Raw genomic sequence first — 19,061 nt, forward strand, 5'->3', positions numbered from 1 at the left:
TTGAGTGGATTTGAGATGAATTGGACCTTAACTATTTGGATCGACCTAAAACAATTTCCCCTAAGACTTTGTTGGACGCTGAGTGAGTCGAGGAAGTCTTTAACGATTTTGACCAGCCTCCAAGACGTTTTTTGGGGTGAGCTAGACTTGAAAAGTTTGACATAAGTTGAAAAAGTACCGGTGAACAGGCACATTAAATACGTTTTTATCATGGAAACATTTTTTTGCCTACTTTTAATGTGTGTACTGATGCAACAAGTTAGGGCCTAACACAGCTTGTAGTGCATTTGAGTTTGTATGTATCTTCGAGGATAAATCTAATCGTTGGTTTCGTAACTCCTTTCTTTAGTTGATATGTGTCATCCATTAGCTCTCACTTATAAATAGGAATGGTTTGAGCGTTTTTGAATTTTTTTCGCAATCTTTGTAATTCAAACTCATTCACATACACTTTAGTGACAAACATCATTCCTTGGTTAAATTTTTCTATGCTTCATCAATCTAACACAAACATGGTGTACCCTCCCTTTCCCTAACCCATGCTACTATCTTCGGTATTTGCTATTTTCTAGTTAGGATAAATGATAGTTGTACATCCCGGAATTTCCAAAGATCGAGCATTTACAAACCGAGTACAAAGAAGTAAGTAGATCGGATAATCATAAACTTGACACGAGTCAGAACTCGGTCAGGGTTCACATAACTACAAAGCAAGCACATTAGAGTCGGTCTCGTGATAACTCTGATAGAACAACAAGTCGGACCCGGCTTCGGTGCTATTTCTTGTTTTCTAATTAGGATGAATATTTTGATAACATAAAAACTAGTTTTGAAGTGAGAATCTACCTAAATAATGTGACATCATCAAGCATCCCAACATTCTCATTCCATGCACCTTTATCTTCATTATACAAACAATCCAACATTTCCCCGAAACTCCATCACAAGTAATCATGAGTATTGCTTAGAAAATGAGACAATTTTTGTTGTCAAATACACACATAACAGAAACAGTCATAGGGGAGAGAATTAAATGTAATGAGTGAATAGATAGTGTATAAATACGAATGGCTAAAAGGAGTTTGGACAAATAATGTAGATGTTTATTTTGGCCCTTTTGGGACAGTTTCCTCCAACAGAACTATAACAACACTCCCACCAGAAAGGGAAAATGGTAATGGTTGAATTGATATTATACATATCATATGATATTGATACAAATGAAGGACGGAACAAAATTGTGTCGGCACTCGGCAAAAATCAAATCAACGGCAAGGAAGTAACTGCTTGTTTTGGAAAATAATGCTTCCCCACATTGTTTTTATTGTGTTTGCTCATGTGGCCTTGATTTTTTTGGTCTTCAGCATTAGCTTGAATCCCACACATTTTTCTGAAAATTACCAGCTGAGAAATGAGAACTCATTTAGTGTCATCATCACCATCAAGACCTGAATCAATCTCCTCGCATAATGTCTCAGGCATTGTTGGATTCGTAGGAGATTGGTAATCAATAGATTGTAAAAAGTTGAAATAAGCATATTTAATGTCAAACTGCATATCATACCCTGCATAAAATAAAACTTGTATCAAAATCTCTTTATTAGTGTTGGATATGGACCAGAAAATACGAGGATTGATCCTTACAATAGTTTACTGCAATAGTTAACTCTCCGCCATCCCCACTTTGTCTAACATGATGGAACCACATGCTTGGCCTGCATTCATTCCATCCTATCATTACCAGCATTACCATATACATACATACATATATACACATAAAGGACACTCAAAATTATTCAATGATATCAATGTCATACATTCACTCATTGCGCTGTAGTGCAAAAATGTTGGGACAGAATGACTAGGTAAATGTTGTATGGCTATCTAGTAGTGATGATATCATGTTATGGCATAGGTATGCAACATCGACTTTCGGAAAGAATGCTTAATATGTGTTACTCGGGTTGTTAACCATGATAGGCTCTAGCTTACAGAATTCACACACTTCTTTGGTAAGTAGAAGTAAATGAATGATTGGTCATATGTAAATTACAGAGTGCTGGAACTGTGGCTAAGTCTATACCCTTCAGTTTGATTCCTATCTCAACAAATATATGACTAATAGAAATCAAAAGTTTCCATTGAATCTTTCAATAAACTAGTGAAAACTGCTGAATAATCATTGCATCCATCAAGTTCAATAATGTTAAAGAATAAGGAATAACAGAAAAATAACACATATACGTGATTTAATGCACTGCAAAAGACCATGTACCATTTTTAATTATTAGAATTACATTTATTTTAAGTCTAGCCCTCATTGTTTCAATTAGAATAGGACTTAGGGATTGATTGGCCGATCCTAGGCACCAACAAAGGCAATCGTCCGCAATATTTAGAATAGACCAACTCCGGCAAGTAAAATTGTGTTGTCAAACAAAGCAACAACTCAAAATTCAAAATTGTTCTTTCTCAAGTTTTCTCCTTTCATTTAAAATTGTGTGATTAGCCTAACAATCTAACTAATCAGCTCTCGCACAGATAAATAGCACTGTCATCAGTTTTAATAATTAACCAACCCTATTAAACAGTTGGCAGTAGCAATGGAATAATTTAAGCACTATCGTCTCAAATAAGCAACATTATTGAAAGGGAGTACTTTTAAAATAAAACTTGCATAATAAGTTTGACGACCACCAAAAATACAATGCAAACATTAATATTCCGAAATACACAGCATAATTCACTGGCAAAACAAAGCCAGAAACAAAACTCAGGATACTGAACTATAAAAACTAGGGTAACAAAGTATTATAGAGATTAAAATCATGATAAAAATAAAACAGTTATAAATTTAAATCTTGTCTTCAAAATCAGAGAGTGGGGTCATCTGCTCCTTCAAACCTTTTCTCTTACGAATATCAGTAACAAGTACTGAAGCTTGTGAACCAGCCTCCAATGGATCCGAGGACATCATGTCCCAGTGATCAAACACACACTGAGGGAAAGCCTGCCCAGATGTTGCAGCCCTCAATTGGCTGGAGAATCCAAAAGACTCAATAACAGGAAGGTATGCTTTGATGTTGTAAAGTGGAGTACCAGGCCTCTGCATTTCTTCAAACACGTGACCACGTTTCTGGTTAAGAACACTGTAGATACCACCAAGAGCTTGCTCAGGAGCTTGGATTTCAACCATGTAAACAGGCTCAAGAAGCCTGGGTTTGGCTGTCAGCTGTGACGCGTAGATGACTCTCCTGGCAGTAGGAATGACCTGACCACCACCTCTGTGAATAGCATCAGTGTGCAACACAACATCACACACTTTAAAGCAGATACCTCTCATGTTTTCTTCTGACAAAGCACCTTCTTTGGATGCCCATTGGAACCCTGCAACTACAGAATCCTTGATTTCATTCAAGTACTGAACTCCCTTACACATATCAACCACCATGTTGGGTCCAGTGGTCTCAGGTCCAAAACACCAGATTTTCTTAGCAAGATCCTTATCCCAACCATACTCTTCTGACAAGATTTTAGAACGAATCTTGGGGTCATCCCTTGGTCCAATCTTGCCATCATCAATGGCCTCTGCAAGCCCATCTTCCAGTGATCTTGCTTCCATATACAAACGGTTGTGCTTGTTGGGAGACTTGCTCATCACTGTGCGGCATGACCTCTCAAGAACAGTCTCTCTGAATGACACAACAGGGTCGGATTTGACAATTTCAGCCCCACCCATGAAATCATCCTGCAAGTCCTTCAAACAGATTTCTAGATGAAGCTCTCCTGCACCAGCAACAATGTGTTCTCCAGACTCCTCAATGGTACAAACAACCATAGGATCTGACTTAGCAAGACGCTTGAGACCTTCAACAAGCTTAGGAAGATCTGAAGCAACCTTGCACTGAACAGCAACACGCACAACAGGTGAGACAGAAAACTTCATAGCACGAATAGGGTGTGCATCGACTTCCTTCTCATTTGTCAGAGTAGCATTCTTGGTGATAAATTGATCCAAACCAACCAAAGCAACTGTGTTACCACAAGGAACATCTTCAACAGTCTCCTGCCTCTTTCCCATCCAAATGACAGTTCTCTGAACACTCTTCACATACAAATCTTTCTTCTCCCCAGGTACAAAATTTGGTCCCATAATTCTGACCTTCAAACCTGTTGAAACTTTACCAGCAAAGACACGGCCAAAGGCAAAAAACCTTCCTTTATCAGATGCTGGAATCATCTTTGACACATAAAGCATGAGAGGACCATCAGGATCACAATTTCTGATAGCAGTAGCATATTGATCATCAAGGGGACCTTCATACAAATTCTCAACACAATACCTCTGAATACAAACAAACCAAGTGATCCATGGTTTTTTTTTTTTTTTTTTGAATTATTGATTATTTTTGAAATTTTTTTAAAAAAACTGATTATTTTTTAAAAAAAATCTCAAATTGATCATGATTTGATTAGAGGAAGCAAATCTAATTAAATCAATCTCATAAAAATAGCTACAAGCTGATTTAAGTTTCTCCAATCTGATTAAATCTTCAATTCTGATAACACTCCCAACTAAGTTTGAACTACAAACACCCAGAACAAGTAATCTAACTCTCTTGGCCATAAAAAATTTCAGTACATATAAGAAAACTATTTATTTTTTATACTTTTCTTTTGCAAGGGCATGAGTGACTTTTAATAAAAATAGATAAATTTTCCTACTTTCTTTTGAAATTGTGAAGAAAGAGTTTTTTGTGTAGGGCTCCTCAAATAATGTGTAGCTCTCAATAATGTACTAGTTTTCAAAGTAGAGTTCTTTATAATACTTTGACATGTAACTGGAGACCATCATAACTCTGAAACAACAAAAGCATGTCTAAATTTCAGTATATTCTATGTACAACCTACTCGGTTCATTAGTACTTTAAAAGGTAGAACTGCCACAAGCAATTCTTAGTTTATCAAGCAGTGATTCATGTGGATGCATGCCAGCAGCTTTCATCTGATACACAAACTTAACAGCTTCAATGTACAAACCATTCTGTATATAACCCATAAGCATGGCATTCCAACTATCGACATTTCTTTCATTTCGGGTTGTTTCAAACACCAGTTTTGCATCTCTTAGTAACCCACTTCTTCCATACATGGCTACCAAACTACACTGCACATAGTTATCTGAGTCAAATCCCAATTTGATGGTATCAGCATGAACCTGTTCACCGCAGCTTCCATGATTCCGCATCCTTCCACATGCCTTGAGAACACTGGAAAATGTAAAACTGTCCTTCTTTATCCCTACCCTTCCCATCTCCTTGAAATCACCAAGAGCCTCGGAGAAATGCATTTCTTTACAACCACTGACAATTTTAGCAGTCCAAGTCAACGTGTTATGCCGCGACACTTTATTAAAAACAACGTTTGCATCTTCCGAACACTTAAATCTCCCGTAAAATCTGATTAAAGAGCTACTTATAAGCACATGGTCACAAGCACCCAACTTTAATAAACATCCATGGACCTGCATTCCTAGAGGGACATTCACAGTGTAGGCACAAGCTGTGAGAAGACAAGACCAAATCCATGGAGGAAAATGAAACCCCATCACACCCAATTGACATAACATGCCGAGAAAAACATCCGTAGCATTCTCATACTCAGAATTTTCATAATAGGCAACAAACAAAATTGCCCAAGAATGAAAATCCCTCACAAGCATTGAGTCAAACACATGGCGTGCATTGTCTAACAAACCGCACGAAACAAACATGATGAGAATCCGATTGATTAAAGGCAATGGAGGTTCGACGCCACTCCTTGTTATGTGAGTATGCAACTCAATTGCAGTTTCTGGGTTACCAGAAAGAGTGCATTCTTTGACCAAAGAGGTGTACATGTCGACGGATATAGGAAAGTGAAGGGCGTCCATCAAAGGCAAGATGTGTGAAGTTGAAGCACATTTTCTTCTCTTGTTGTTCTTTTCCTTTTTGTTAGTCGGAGGAGTGAGAGGTTGTGAAGAGGGGTGACGAGGGGAGTTGTGAAGGAGAGAGAGGTTTTTGTGTTCGGGGTTGCGGAGGGGTAATCGAAGGTGAAGTTGGTGGTTGGAAGAAGGAGCGGTGATTGAAGTTCTGTCTGCATTACGGTGGGTGGGTGCTGTTGGCGGCGGTGGAACAGCGATGGCTTCCATTTCTCATCGACCGGACAGACAACCTACAACGAATTACACAAAATGTTTTCTTCTGTCATCGCCGTTTTTTCTTTTTTTTTTTTCTTTTCTGGTAAGTGGTAATTGTCTTTGTCTAGTGTCCACTACTCTTCTTATTCCACCTATAGGATTATAGAATAGGATGGAAAAAAACAAAACTCAAAGCTAGTAGTTTTTTTTTTAGATATACTTCTAAACGCACTTTGTTTCAAGTCAAAATGTTATAATTGATCGAAGATTCATCTCTGACATATTTTAAAATACATCTCATATATCCCTTTGAATGCTTATTTTAAATATTTATTGATTCGGAGATACACCTTCGTTTAGAGCTTACGAAGATGCATCTTTGTAATCTATCAAATCAGTGCATGTTAAATTAGTTTTATGATTATTCAGATAAAAATGATGATTTATAATTTATAAATGTTAAAGTCTCTGATATATGATACTCCCTTCGTTCCTTTTTAAATGTCATTTTCTTGATACAATTTTATTTCTTTTTAATTGTCACTTATAAAGTTTAAGATAGTATTAATTGCATTTTTGTCAAAATTACCCCTATGAATTTATGTTTGGATAGTTTGAATAAGAATTGGCTGTGTGTATATATCAATAAATTTGTTAATGAATTCTGTCACCAAAGCTACAAATATTAGCTCTGTTGAATTGATTTTGGGACTGAAATCAATTCCAAGTCCAGCTTCCTCCAACATAACAATTTATGATCAAATCACGTTTAACTAACCCAAACCTGATTTTGAGAGGTACAAACTAGGAACCATACACAAGCTTAGAAAATACGAAAGACATTGCAATTAAGTGTCATTATGATATTATGTGAAAAATGCTTGTTAACCAACCATTCAGTTGAATGGTTTCGGCACTTTGAATTTCACACCATTCATAACAGGACATTTATGTTATACTCTGTGCCTAATCCTGTTCTTTTTTATTTTTAAAATAAATACAATAGGACATGTATGTTATGTTCACTTCTGTTTTCGCACTTCTTTCGAACTTAACCGTAGTGTTCCTAGAATGATTTAATGAAAGCTAACACCAAACACTCTCCCTTATGATCGGGGTGGGTGAAAATGCAAGTAAAAATATATCTTTTTGTCTATTTGGCAATTGGCACCGATAGGTAACTTCTGTTCCTTTGCCAAATTAATTTGCAAATTGAATATGAATATTGAAAAATTTAGGTATTTTAACATTGAAATTAAACTTATAGCTAATTTTCTCTTCACAGGCTTCTACCAGGAGCTGTTTCTTTGCTGGTTTCGCAGCTCAGAGGAATTTTGCTGAGGTGAGCGTTTGCACTTTGACAAAGTTAGATTTTTTATTTAATGAAACTGCAGCAGCTTAATAATAGCTTCAATTTGTTGTTTGAAAGATCTCCATCTACTAATACTAGTGGATGAATAACATATTATATGTTTATTTTACTTATATGTATTATTTTCTTTCTGAAAATAACTATAAATTATAGGTAATTGCTAAAGGTGAAAATGAGACAATTTTTGTTGTCAAATACACACATAACAGAAACAGTCATAGGGGAGAGAATTAAATGTAATGAGTGAATAGATAGTGTATAAATACGAATGGCTAAAAGGAGTTTGGACAAATAATGTAGATGTTTATTTTGGCCCTTCTCCAACAGAACTATAACAACACTCCCACCAGAAAGGGAAAATGGTAATGGTTGAATTGATATTATTCATATCATATGATATTGATACAAATGAAGGACGGAACAAAATTGTGTCGGCACTCGGCAAAAATCAAATCAACGACAAGGAAGTAACTGCTTGTTTTGGAAAATAATGCTTCCCCACATTGTTTTTGTTGTGTTTGCTCATGTGGCCTTGATTTTTTTGGTCTTCAGCATTAGCTTGAATCCCACACATTTTTCTGAAAATTACCAGCTGAGAAATGAGAACTCATTTAGTGTCATCATCACCATCAAGACCTGAATCAATCTTCTCACATAATGTCTCGGGCATTGTTGGATTCGTAGGAGATTGGTAATCAATAGATTGTAAAAAGTTGAAATAAGCATATTTAATGTCAAACTGCATATCATACCCTGCATAAAATAAAACTTGTATCAAAATCTCTTTATTAGTGTTGGATATGGACCAGAAAATACGAGGATTGATCCTTACAATAGTTTACTGCAATAGTTAACTCTCCGCCATCCCCACTTTGTCTAACATGATGGAACCACATGCTTGGCCTGCATTCATTCCATCCTATCATTACCAGCATTACCATATACATACATACATATATACACATAAAGGACACTCAAAATTATTCAATGATATCAATGTCATACATTCACTCATTGCGCTGTAGTGCAAAAATGTTAGGACAGAATGACTAGGTAAATGTTGTATGGCTATCTAGTAGTGATGATATCATGTTATGGCATAGGTATGCAACATCGATATTCGGAAAGAATGCTTAATATGTTTTACTCGGGTTGTTAACCATGATAGGCTCTAGCTTACAGAATTCACACACTTCTTTGGTAAGTAGAAGTAAATGAATGATTGGTCATATGTAAATTACAGAGTGCAGGAACTGTGGCTAAGTCTACACCCTTCAGTTTGATCCCTATCTCAACAAATATATGATTAACAGAAATCAAAAGTTTCCATTGAATCTTTCAATAAACTAGTGAAAACTGCTGAATAATCATTGCATCCATCAAGTTCAATAATGTTAAAGAATAAGGAATAACAGAAAAATAACACATATACGTGATTTAATGCACTGCAAAAGAAAGGAACCATACAAGTAGAGAATCTCCCCAGCCTTAACAGTACACTCAAAGGGTGGAGGGCCATTGAAGTATAAAGGAAACTTTGAAATCTCGTCCTCCAAATTCTCCGGCGAAGGGAAAGGGTCCACACTACACCAAGGCACATACCTAGTCGGCTTCTCAAGTTCCAAATCAAACTCTCCAGTTTCCTGCAGCATAAAAAAATCCACAAAACCCCAAATGAATTAAACTCCAAAAGCCAAAACATGGGCCCTTTTGGACAAAGAACTTAATTTAGCTCTTATAACATAGTAATAAACACTAATCATATAAATGCTTATGTATAATCTATTTTTATAATAAAAAAGTAAAATTGTCTTAAACATAAACTATAAGTTGTTTTCATGTGCTATCATAGAAAGCTTATGACATCTCATTAGTTATTTTTTCTATCAATCAATTGACACAAGTGCTTATTTCAGTAGATAACTTCAAATAAATCAATTCAAACACACACAAACCCCATCATTATAAGTGTTTATTATATAAGTGCTTACATACAAGCTATTTTTATAATAAAAGATAAAGCAGAATCACAGTTTAAAGTAAATCAAAAAGCTACTTTCGCAAGTTCTGTCATGTGGTCTCACAAGTACTTATGTTGGTAAATAAGTTCAACTAAGTCATCCAAATAGTCCTAAAAAATACACACCCCATGAATTCAACAAGAAAATTAATTGATTGAGAAAAGAGCAAATACCAGAGAGTGTTTGTAAGTAGCAGCAGGGTAGTGACGAATGTAGAAGCGATGAACATCAGTAGGAGGAAACAAGAGAAACCGTTTCTCGCCGGTAACAACAGCATAGAGATTCTCATAGTGATCCTTATGAAAAGAAGTATTTGAATGACGGTTACCAATCCAAAGATTAACCGCTTCGGGCTCCGAACCAAAAGCTTCGGTAGCCCAACCAATATGAGAATCACAGTCTTCAGCAAGAGAAGAATACTCGGAACGAAAACAATCATTTTGCTGCTGCGCGTACGCAACACACTTCGACGGGTCAGAGGAATTGATGAGGCGAAGCGCGTCGGGGAACGGGACGCGCTCGACATGCGCGGAGGCGAAGCAGAGGGAGGAAGAGGAGGGGAGAGATGTAATGGAGTCGGCGGCGCCGGTGGGGGTGAGGTGGAGGGAGACGGTGGAGGAAGATAGGGTTTGAGTGAGGTAAGAAGGGTCGGTCCATGAAGAGAGAGCTGGCCAGTGGTTGATGGAGTTGGAGATGATGCAAGGTTTGTTTGGGTTGATGAAGTTTTTGAGGAATTGAAGTGGTGTTGGTGGTGATTCTAATCTTTCTATGCTTCCATTGCTTCCTAAACTCACCTCTCTAACTTCTCTCCATAGTTCTTCTATCTTCTCTTCCATTGTCAGAGTGATTATTTTGTGCTCTTTTGATCACTGTATTGTTTAATTGTTTGAATAAGCATTTATCTTTTTCCAATTAAGTCATAAGTCGAATGAACTTGTCTTTTTGATTTGTCTGTCTCTTTTATCTTAACTCATGACAAAAACATACAAAAACACATTTGCCTACTACTAGCCTTAATGCAGAGATGACAGTTTTTGCTTTAACAACTTTCATATAGTTATTGTTATCTTTTGTAAGGTCATAATCTTCAGTTTATTTTTTAGTAAAATGGCATGAAGGCATGTGTATCATTTGTGGCACAAAGGCAATGTATATATTGGTCAAATAACATCACTTGTGTGAGATTTTGTGCAATCTATACAAATTTAGTTCTGCAGCAAGCAAAGTTTAACGTTTCATTACATCTCAAACTATAAACAACTACTTCAAACTGTGTGTTGGATACAATCTCTTGGGCGTAAAATCTTTGTATTATTTTTCCCAATTATGTATGTTCGGTCCTTTTCCTGACATTGACAAAAGGTATGTGAATTGGCAATTTGGCTCGTGGTTTGAGTCACACCTTGTGGCTTCAACAGTTTATAGTTGTCTACCTGCCATCATGGAATGGGTTGTCAACAACAATGGGAAAGTACCAATCAATGCGGTCGTCAAAGATGTCTAGGACCTATACATTTTGAGTACAACTTGATTTCTCTTGAAAACAATGCAGCAAGTGGCCGGGTACGAAAAACCACCAGCCATTCACCATATCAGTAGCTCACTCCGTGTTGCCCAGTCGAATTCTATTAGGCAGAGGCCTTGCAATAAGTCCGTCTGTGATCCAACTAACTGACTCTCCATCATTTCTAGCATGATCGAATTCCCTTTCTGCATAATCTAGAGATAACTGCAGCCTCCCACCAGGTTTGCAGTCATAAAGGGATCCTCTTCCTTCAATTCCTGCATTCTTCTCTAGCCAATAGAGATAGTTGACCTGAAACAATGCCTTCAGCATATCCTGCTGTGAACAATTTTCTTTAAGCACCACCTGAATCAGGAACATGTGATAGTTATGACCCATGAAACACAATAGAAAATGCCTGTCGCTATAGTTTCCTTTCATGTTGAAAATGAATATGGGGGACAACTTACACAGAATTTTCCCATATGCTCGGACAAAAGGTAGCCTTCATTTTATAAAGTGAAAAGAGAGCAAGCACTTCCTCCTTATTCTTGATAATTTCACTGAGTTTTGATCCAAGCTGCAGACGGCTTTCAATTTCTACAGCTGCAGCCTTGGCTTCAGATGATAAGACAATTGGTTGTGCCTATTAAGAAAATGAAGTCATAAGTAACACATCGTACAAAACAAAATACTAATCATTTTCAATACTTTCCCATATGTTTCGTGTCCAATATTTCCAGGATTAGATCCTCTTGTTACAATATGAAATCAAATCAAACTTTGCGTGCAAATTGTAGCAGCAAATTTCTAATCTTGAGGATAGGAACGTTGTTTTAAAGATTTAAATTCATATTAACTAGAACAGAAGAAATATTAACTCACTTTGGTTGCAAAATATGCATTTAATATGGGTACAGCTGGAAATAGTGGTTCCTCAGCATTGACCTCTTTAACAGGAGGAGCCTGACCACTCAGTAGATATTCACTGAAAACCAAACCTGGTAAAATAATCAATAAACAAGGAATATAAAGTTTGACCTTTTAACAAACAAATCGAACCCGAGTAGCATTTCTAGAATCCAACTCTTCCAACAATTGATTAAAAAAAGGTTTTCTACGACCGCTGCCCAATTGCAACCTATAAGAACTTCAACATTCTATAAGGGCAGCCTGGTATTTGTTATAAGTCTCCTTCCATGGCAAGGTCCATGGAAGGATGAACCCATTTTAGGTCTATCATAGACAGCATTAACTTGTATTTACAACATTAATCTTTTTAAGAGTAACATAACATAGATTCTACAAAACTGGTTGAGATTTAAGAGAGAGATTGGAAATTACTTGCACGATAAGGATTTAAAGTCCGTATTTGAATGGACTGGTAAGACTTTAGATTGGAGTACATGTGGATCCAAGTCACGACGCAAAAAGAAGCAAGAACAAGAGGTGTAGAAGAGCCTATGCAGTTACCCAGACCTATACCAAGCCCGATACCAATAAATCTGCTCGCCATTCCTTGAACTTCACCTTTAGCAATTACCTATAATTTATAGTTATTTTCAGAAATAAAATAAACATATAATATGTTATTCATGCCACTAGTATTAGTAGATGGAGATCTTTCAAATAACAAATTGAAGTTATTATTAAGCTGCTGCAGTTTCATTAAATAAAAAATCTAACTTAGTCAAAGTGCAAAAGCTCACCTCAGCAAAATTCCTCTGAGCTGCAAAACCAGCAAAGAAACAGCTCCTGGTAGAAGCCTGTGAAGAGAAAATTAGCTATAAGTTTAATTTCAATGTTAAAATACCTAAATTTTTCAATATTCATATTCAATTTGCAAATAAATTTGGCAAAGGAACCGAAGTTACCTATCGGTGCCAATTGCCAAATAGACAAAAAGATATATTTTTACTCGCATTTTCACCCACCCCGATCATAAGGGAGAGTGTTTGGTGTTAGCTTTCATTAAATCATTCTAGGAACACTACGGTTAAGTTCGAAAGACGTGTGAAAACAGAAGTGAACATAACATACATGTCATATTGTATTTATTTTAAAAATAAAAAAGAACAGGATTAGGCACAGAGTATAACATAAATGTCCTGTTATGAATGGTGTGAAATTCAAAGGGCCGAAACCACTCAACTCAATGGTTGGTTAACAAGCATTTTTCACATATTATCATACTGACACATAATTGCAATGTCTTTCGTATTTACTAAGCTTGTGTATGGTTCCTAGTTTGTACCTCTCAAAATTACATTTGGGTTAGTCAAACGTGATTTGATCATAAATTGTTATGTTTGGCGGAAGCTGGACTTAGAATTGATTTCAGTCCTAAAATCAATTCGACAGAGCTAATATTTCTAGCTTCGGTGACAGAACTCATTATCAAATTTATTGACATATACACACATGCAATTCTTATCCAAACTATCCCAACATAAATTCATTTCGTTCAACTCATTTTCAACCAAAATCAAATTCACATAATCAATTCAGTCAAACTAATTTTTGTCACTGCGGAATCAAATGAACAAAACTACCTTAAACAGGCTTAATTGACTATCCAAACACATACCAAAATCAGTTGATAGACATGTTAAAACAGAATGGACATAACATACATGTCTTATTATGAATGGTGTGAAATTCAAAGGACAGAAACCCCTCTACTCAATGGTTTGTTTAACAAGCATTTTTTACATATTATCATACTGACACTTAATTGCAATGTCTTTTGTCTTTACTAAGCTTGTGTTTGGTTCCTAATTTATACTTCTCAAAATCACATATGGGTTAGTCGAGCGTGATTTGATCATAAATTGTTGTTTGGCTGGGCTTAGAATTGATTTCAGTCCCAAAACCAATTTGACAGAGCTAATATTTCTAGCTTCGGTGACATAGAATTCATTATCAAATTTATTAACATATACTATACACACAGGCAATTCTGATCCAAACTATCCAAACATAAATCCATTTTCGCTCAACTCACTTTCAACTAAAATCAAATTCAGACAAATCAATTTTCGTTACCGCGGAATGAAACACACAAGACTACCCTTAAACGGGCTTAAGTGACTATTCAAACGCATAGCAAAATGAGTTGATAGATAAGTTTCTAGAGGTTCACATATAATGAAAACTGTCATCATCACCTGAATCAAAGAAGCAGCAGAGCGAGAAGCACCGGCAAAAGCACCAATAGGTACAAACAAATGAGGAAAAGCAGGAGTACACATCTCCAAGCCAAAAGCAGTATTTTCAAGAAGATCAGCAAACAATCTCCACCCTTTAGGATTAACATCAAAATGCCGACCGAAATCAGACAACAAAATCTTACTGAGATACCCAATTCCATCCTTAAGCACCCAATTGATAGCAGCAGCAGTTGGAATAGCCCCTTTTCCCAACCCAACAGCAAAAAGCAAAGCTTGAGTCGCCAACACTCCACTAACCTGACAAGCAACACCTTGAACTCCTCTCCACAATGAATACTCCAAATAATCACTTGTCTTTTGCAAGGGCATGAGTGACTTTTAATAAAAATAGATAAATTTTCCTACTTTCTTTTGAAATTGTGAAGAAAGAGTTTTTTGTCTAGGGCTCCTCAAATAATGTGTAGCTCTCAATAATGTACTAGTTTTCAAAATAGAGTTCTTTATAATACTTTGACATGTAACTGGAGACCATCATAAGTCTGAAACAACAAAAGCATGTCTAAATTTCAGTATATTCTATGTACAACCTACTCGGTTCATTAGTACTTTAAAAGGTAGAACTGCCACAAGCAATTCTTAGTTTATCAAGCAGTGATTCATGTGGATGCATGCCAGCAGCTTTCATCTGATACACCAACTTAACAGCTTCAATGTACAAACCATTCTGTATATAACCCATAAGCATGGCATTCCAACTATCGACATTTCTTTCATTTCGGGTTGTTTCAAACACCAGTTTTGCATCTCTTAGTAACCCACTTCTTCCATACATGGCTACCAAACTACACTGCACATAGTTATCTGAGTCAAATCCCAATTTGATGGTATCAGCATGAACCTGTTCACCGCAGCTTCCATGATTCCGCATCCTTCCACATGCCTTGAGAACACTGGAAAATGTAAAACTGTCCTTCTTTATCCCTACCCTTCCCATCTCCTTGAAATCACCAAGAGCCTCAGAGAAATGCATTTCTTTACAACCACTGACAATTTTAGCAGTCCAAGTCAACGTGTTATGCCGCGACACTTTATTAAAAACAACGTTTGCATCTTCCGAACACTTAAATCTCCCATAAAATCTGATTAAAGAGCTACTTATAAGCACATGGTCACAGGCACCCAACTTTAATAAACATCCATGGACCTGCATTCCTAGAGGGACATTCACAGTGTAGGCACAAGCTGTGAGAAGACAAGACCAAATCCATGGAGGAAAATGAAACCCCATCACACCCAATTGACATAACATGCCGAGAAAAACATCCGTAGCATTCTCATACTCAGAATTTTCATAATAGGCAACAAACAAAATTGCCCAAGAATGAAAATCCCTCACAAGCATTGAGTCAAACACATGGCGTGCATTGTCTAACAAACCGCACGAAACAAACATGATGAGAATCCGATTGATTAAAGGCAATGGAGGTTCGACGCCACTCCTTGTTATGTGAGTATGCAACTCAATTGCAGTTTCTGGGTTACCAGAAAGAGTGCATTCTTTGACCAAAGAGGTGTACATGTCGACGGATATAGGAAAGTGAAGGGCGTCCATCAAAGGCAAGATGTGTGAAGTTGAAGCACATTTTCTTCTCTTGTTGTTCTTTTCCTTTTTGTTAGTCGGAGGAGTGAGAGGTTGTGAAGAGGGGTGACGAGGGGAGTTGTGAAGGAGAGAGAGGTTTTTGTGTTCGGGGTTGCGGAGGGGTAATCGAAGGTGAAGTTGGTGGTTGGAAGAAGGAGCGGTGATTGAAGTTCTGTCTGCATTACGGTGGGTGGGTGCTGTTGGCGGCGGTGGAACAGCGATGGCTTCCATTTCTCATCGACCGGACAGACAACCTACAACGAATTACGCAAAATGTTTTCTTCTGTCATCGCCGTTTTTTCTTTCTTTTTTTTCCTTTTCTTGTAAGTGGTAATTGTCTTTGTCTAGTGTCCACTACTCTTCTTATTCCACCTATAGGATTATAGAATAGGATGGAAAAACAAAACTCAAAGCTAGTAGTTTTTTTTTTTTTTAGATATACTTCTAAACGCACTTTGTTTCAAGTCAAAATGTTATAATTGATCGAAGATTCATCTCTGACATATTTTAAAATACATCTTATATATCCCTTTGAATGCTTATTTTAAATATTTATTGATTCGGAGATACACTTTCGTTTAGAGCTTACGAAGATGCATCTTTGTAATCTATCAAATCAGTGCATGTTAAATTAGTTTTATGATTATTCAGATAAAAATGATGATTTATAATTTATAAATGTTAAAGTCTCTGATATATGATACTCCCTTCGTTCCTTTTTAAATGTCATTTTCTTGATACAATTTTATTTCTTTTTAATTGTCACTTATAAAGTTTAAGGTAGTATTAATTGCATTTTTGTCAAAATTACCCTTATGTAATTATTACATAGAGAAAAAAAAGTAAAATAATATAATAAATTATTAAGGGTATTATAGGTAAAAGGAGAATTATTCTTTGAAAAGTAACAATATTGAGTAACTTTCTTGGTATTTGTAAAAAGTCAATAAATGACACTTAAAAAGGAACAAAGGGAGTAAGTATTAAATCATACATCTGATATGCAAAAAATGACATATATAAATCTGAAATCAAAATAAGTCATGATGACATACAAAATAAAGTCGAAATATACAATGAAGTCAAAATAAACAAAAATAAAAACAACAAGACATTAATCCAAACTACAAATACTATAAACTATTGTGTATGTCGGACTAGAGCTCATCGGCCTCCTCTGCCCCCAGTCCTCCGACGCAATCTCCGGTATATTAGTGTCTCTCGTGCATTCGTCATAATGGTATCTAAGACTTCCATCACCTCATAATCATCAAGAAAGATATCTATATCATGTCTATCTGCGCAATCTCCACATTACGACATATATGCAACACATCATGAGCATGATCTAACCTAGCATTCTCCCCCTCTAGTATCTTATGATGAGTTGGCCTCGATGGATCTCCTGGAGGAGCTTGCACCATGTATGAATGTGATCATGTGACACCCTGAAAAACCATATGATGTACCCGTCTACATAGCTCAAGTCGCTCTCAGCTATGGTACTTTGTGCCTCCTGTGGTACGAGATGACTAAGATCATCGTCAAATATGGTATACACATCTCTACATGTCAGAGCGGGAGGAGCGGAGATAGTAGAGTGTCTGGGAATAATTTGGGTGTAGCCTAACTGTCGCATGATGCGTTCAGGCAGATGATGAAATGTCAGACGTGAGTCGCAAGTCAACCATCCCTAGTATAGCATTATGTCGTCAAATAGTCGCGTCTCGCGGTGATCGATGTAACACCCCAATTTTTTTAATTTTTTATTTTGGATTATTTGTGATTCATGATGATTTTCGGTGTTTTATTTAATTCTTAGATGTTGGTGCGATTTAAAATAAACTATTTGAATATGTGTTGTTGGGTGTGGTAGAAATAATACGGTGCGATGAGACGATAGAGTATGTTAGAAAATGATTATAATAATTAGAATTTTATTTATTATTATTGATAAAATAAGGAATTGGAGAGAATATGAGTTAGAGTCAATTGTGGAATTTGAGGAGAGTTTGTGGTAAGAAGATGAAATATAAAGTTAAATTGAGCAAAAATAATAATTAAGCAAAAGTAAGGAGATTACTATATAATTCAAAAATTGGGAGAGAAGCTGGGTTTTGGGGAGATTTTGTCAGTACGTGAGATTGGAGCAAAAGAAGCAAAGAGGGAGAGCAAAAGCTTGAGATTGAAGAAGAAGATTAATCTCAAGTTTAATTATTATTTTTATTGGAGATCAGGTAAGGGTGAGAATTTGTTCCAATAGGAAAGGGTATGATAGAAGGGTAGAATGGAGGAACACTTAACCTCCTTATGGTTGGATGTTTTGATTCATAATTCTGAATTTGGATGTTATGATGGTTGTTATATGATGATTATATGATGAATTTTGTGTCCCTTATGTGCGTGTATTTTTTCTGTTTTGATGATTAAACATATATCCACCATTGTTGCGATTTTAAAAGTTTTAGACATAATCTTAAAGTTGTGATTAGATGATCTAATTGTGTTAAAATTGTAAATTAACTTAAGATAATTACATTATTGCATGAGTTGTACTTTTCTGAGCATTTGATTTTTTATGGAATCGAAATCGGAGATCCGGAAGGCATCCAACGATGAAAAATGCAGAAAATTTTGCATCCTGTCTGTCACGACCGCGTTCAGCATGGAGCCTTTTTTCGTGTTTTTCGGTCGAAATCGTTTTAACCATAACTTTTGATCCGTAAGTCTAAATCGAGTTTTGTTTGATGTGTTGGATATCTGAAACAGAGTACTATAACTTTGTTTTAGGGATAAAATAATTTTGGTGATTATTTCATAGATATTTTTGGGGTTGAAGAAGATAAAAATTGTGCTGGAAATTTTAGAAAAACAACAACTTCATAGTAACGCCTTCATGCGTGATTTTGATCATAACTTTCAACTCGTGAATCATTTTGGGCTGGGGTTTAAAGTGTTAGAAAGCTAACTCTCAGAGATATAATGTGATGGAAATAAGTGAATTGTTTGAGTATTATCCCTATGCCTACTATATTGGGGAAGTTTTTGTTCATAAGTCCGGTTAATGAATTATTGACAAATCCCGACAATTTTGGTCATAACTTTTATTCTATAAGTCCGATTTTAATGTCGTTTGAAGCATTAGAAACTAACAATTAGGCCTATAACAAGGTAGTG

General features: G+C 36.2%; 4 protein-coding genes and 1 pseudogene across 6 annotated transcripts; all 5 read right to left on the bottom strand.

The window, feature by feature from the left end:
* Positions 1–1,036: 1,036 nt before the first annotated feature.
* Positions 1,037–10,563, bottom strand: LOC127119940 (lysine-specific demethylase JMJ32). Of its 3 annotated transcripts, none has more exons than XM_051050310.1 (4): positions 9,745–10,563; positions 9,018–9,193; positions 1,645–1,715; positions 1,037–1,565 (listed from the first exon to the last, which is right to left on the bottom strand). In XM_051050310.1, exons 1-4 carry the CDS (start codon positions 10,405–10,407, stop codon positions 1,420–1,422), a joined length of 1,056 nt encoding a protein of 351 aa, XP_050906267.1. In that variant the 5' UTR covers positions 10,408–10,563; the 3' UTR covers positions 1,037–1,419. The 3 variants fall into 3 exon arrangements, with proteins under 3 accessions (XP_050906267.1, XP_050906266.1, XP_050906265.1); XM_051050309.1 differs by lacking the exon at positions 1,645–1,715 and adding an exon at positions 8,383–8,453; XM_051050308.1 differs by lacking the exons at positions 1,037–1,565; positions 1,645–1,715 and adding exons at positions 7,788–8,303; positions 8,383–8,453.
* On the bottom strand, positions 2,704–4,396 carry LOC127119942 (elongation factor 2; the record flags this gene model as incomplete). Its single annotated transcript, XM_051050311.1, has 1 exon — positions 2,704–4,396. A coding segment is annotated over one exon (1,542 nt), but the record flags the coding sequence as incomplete, so codon positions are not given.
* LOC127119937 (pentatricopeptide repeat-containing protein At1g31790) lies at positions 4,780–6,312 on the bottom strand. The gene has a single exon (XM_051050306.1). It carries the CDS (start codon positions 6,188–6,190, stop codon positions 4,928–4,930), a length of 1,263 nt encoding a protein of 420 aa, XP_050906263.1. The 5' UTR covers positions 6,191–6,312; the 3' UTR covers positions 4,780–4,927.
* A 138-nt stretch (positions 10,564–10,701) lies between the features above and the next one.
* Positions 10,702–14,639, bottom strand: LOC127119939 (protein root UVB sensitive 1, chloroplastic-like; annotated as a pseudogene).
* Positions 14,640–14,783: 144 nt separating this feature from the next.
* LOC127119938 (pentatricopeptide repeat-containing protein At1g31790) lies at positions 14,784–16,238 on the bottom strand. Its single transcript, XM_051050307.1, has one exon. It carries the CDS (start codon positions 16,113–16,115, stop codon positions 14,853–14,855), a length of 1,263 nt encoding a protein of 420 aa, XP_050906264.1. The 5' UTR covers positions 16,116–16,238; the 3' UTR covers positions 14,784–14,852.
* Positions 16,239–19,061: the final 2,823 nt, after the last annotated feature.

Source organism: Lathyrus oleraceus, chromosome 2, assembly GCF_024323335.1.
Source record: "Lathyrus oleraceus cultivar Zhongwan6 chromosome 2, CAAS_Psat_ZW6_1.0, whole genome shotgun sequence".
Lineage (NCBI taxonomy): Eukaryota > Viridiplantae > Streptophyta > Magnoliopsida > Fabales > Fabaceae > Lathyrus > Lathyrus oleraceus.

Bases quoted from the DNA above. Each gene is read 5' to 3' on its own strand.
- LOC127119937 (XM_051050306.1), bottom strand. From the start codon at position 6,190: ATGGAAGCCATCGCTGTTCCACCGCCGCCAACAGCACCCACCCACCGT.
- LOC127119940 (XM_051050310.1), bottom strand. From the start codon at position 10,407: ATGGAAGAGAAGATAGAAGAACTATGGAGAGAAGTTAGAGAGGTGAGT. The intron at 9,194-9,744 runs GTATTTGCTCTT...TTTATGCTGCAG, and splicing joins CTACTTACAAACACTCTCTG to GAAACTGGAGAGTTTGATTT. The intron at 1,716-9,017 runs GTATGGTTCCTT...GAATGAATGCAG, and splicing joins GCTGGGGAGATTCTCTACTT to GCCAAGCATGTGGTTCCATC.
- LOC127119938 (XM_051050307.1), bottom strand. From the start codon at position 16,115: ATGGAAGCCATCGCTGTTCCACCGCCGCCAACAGCACCCACCCACCGT.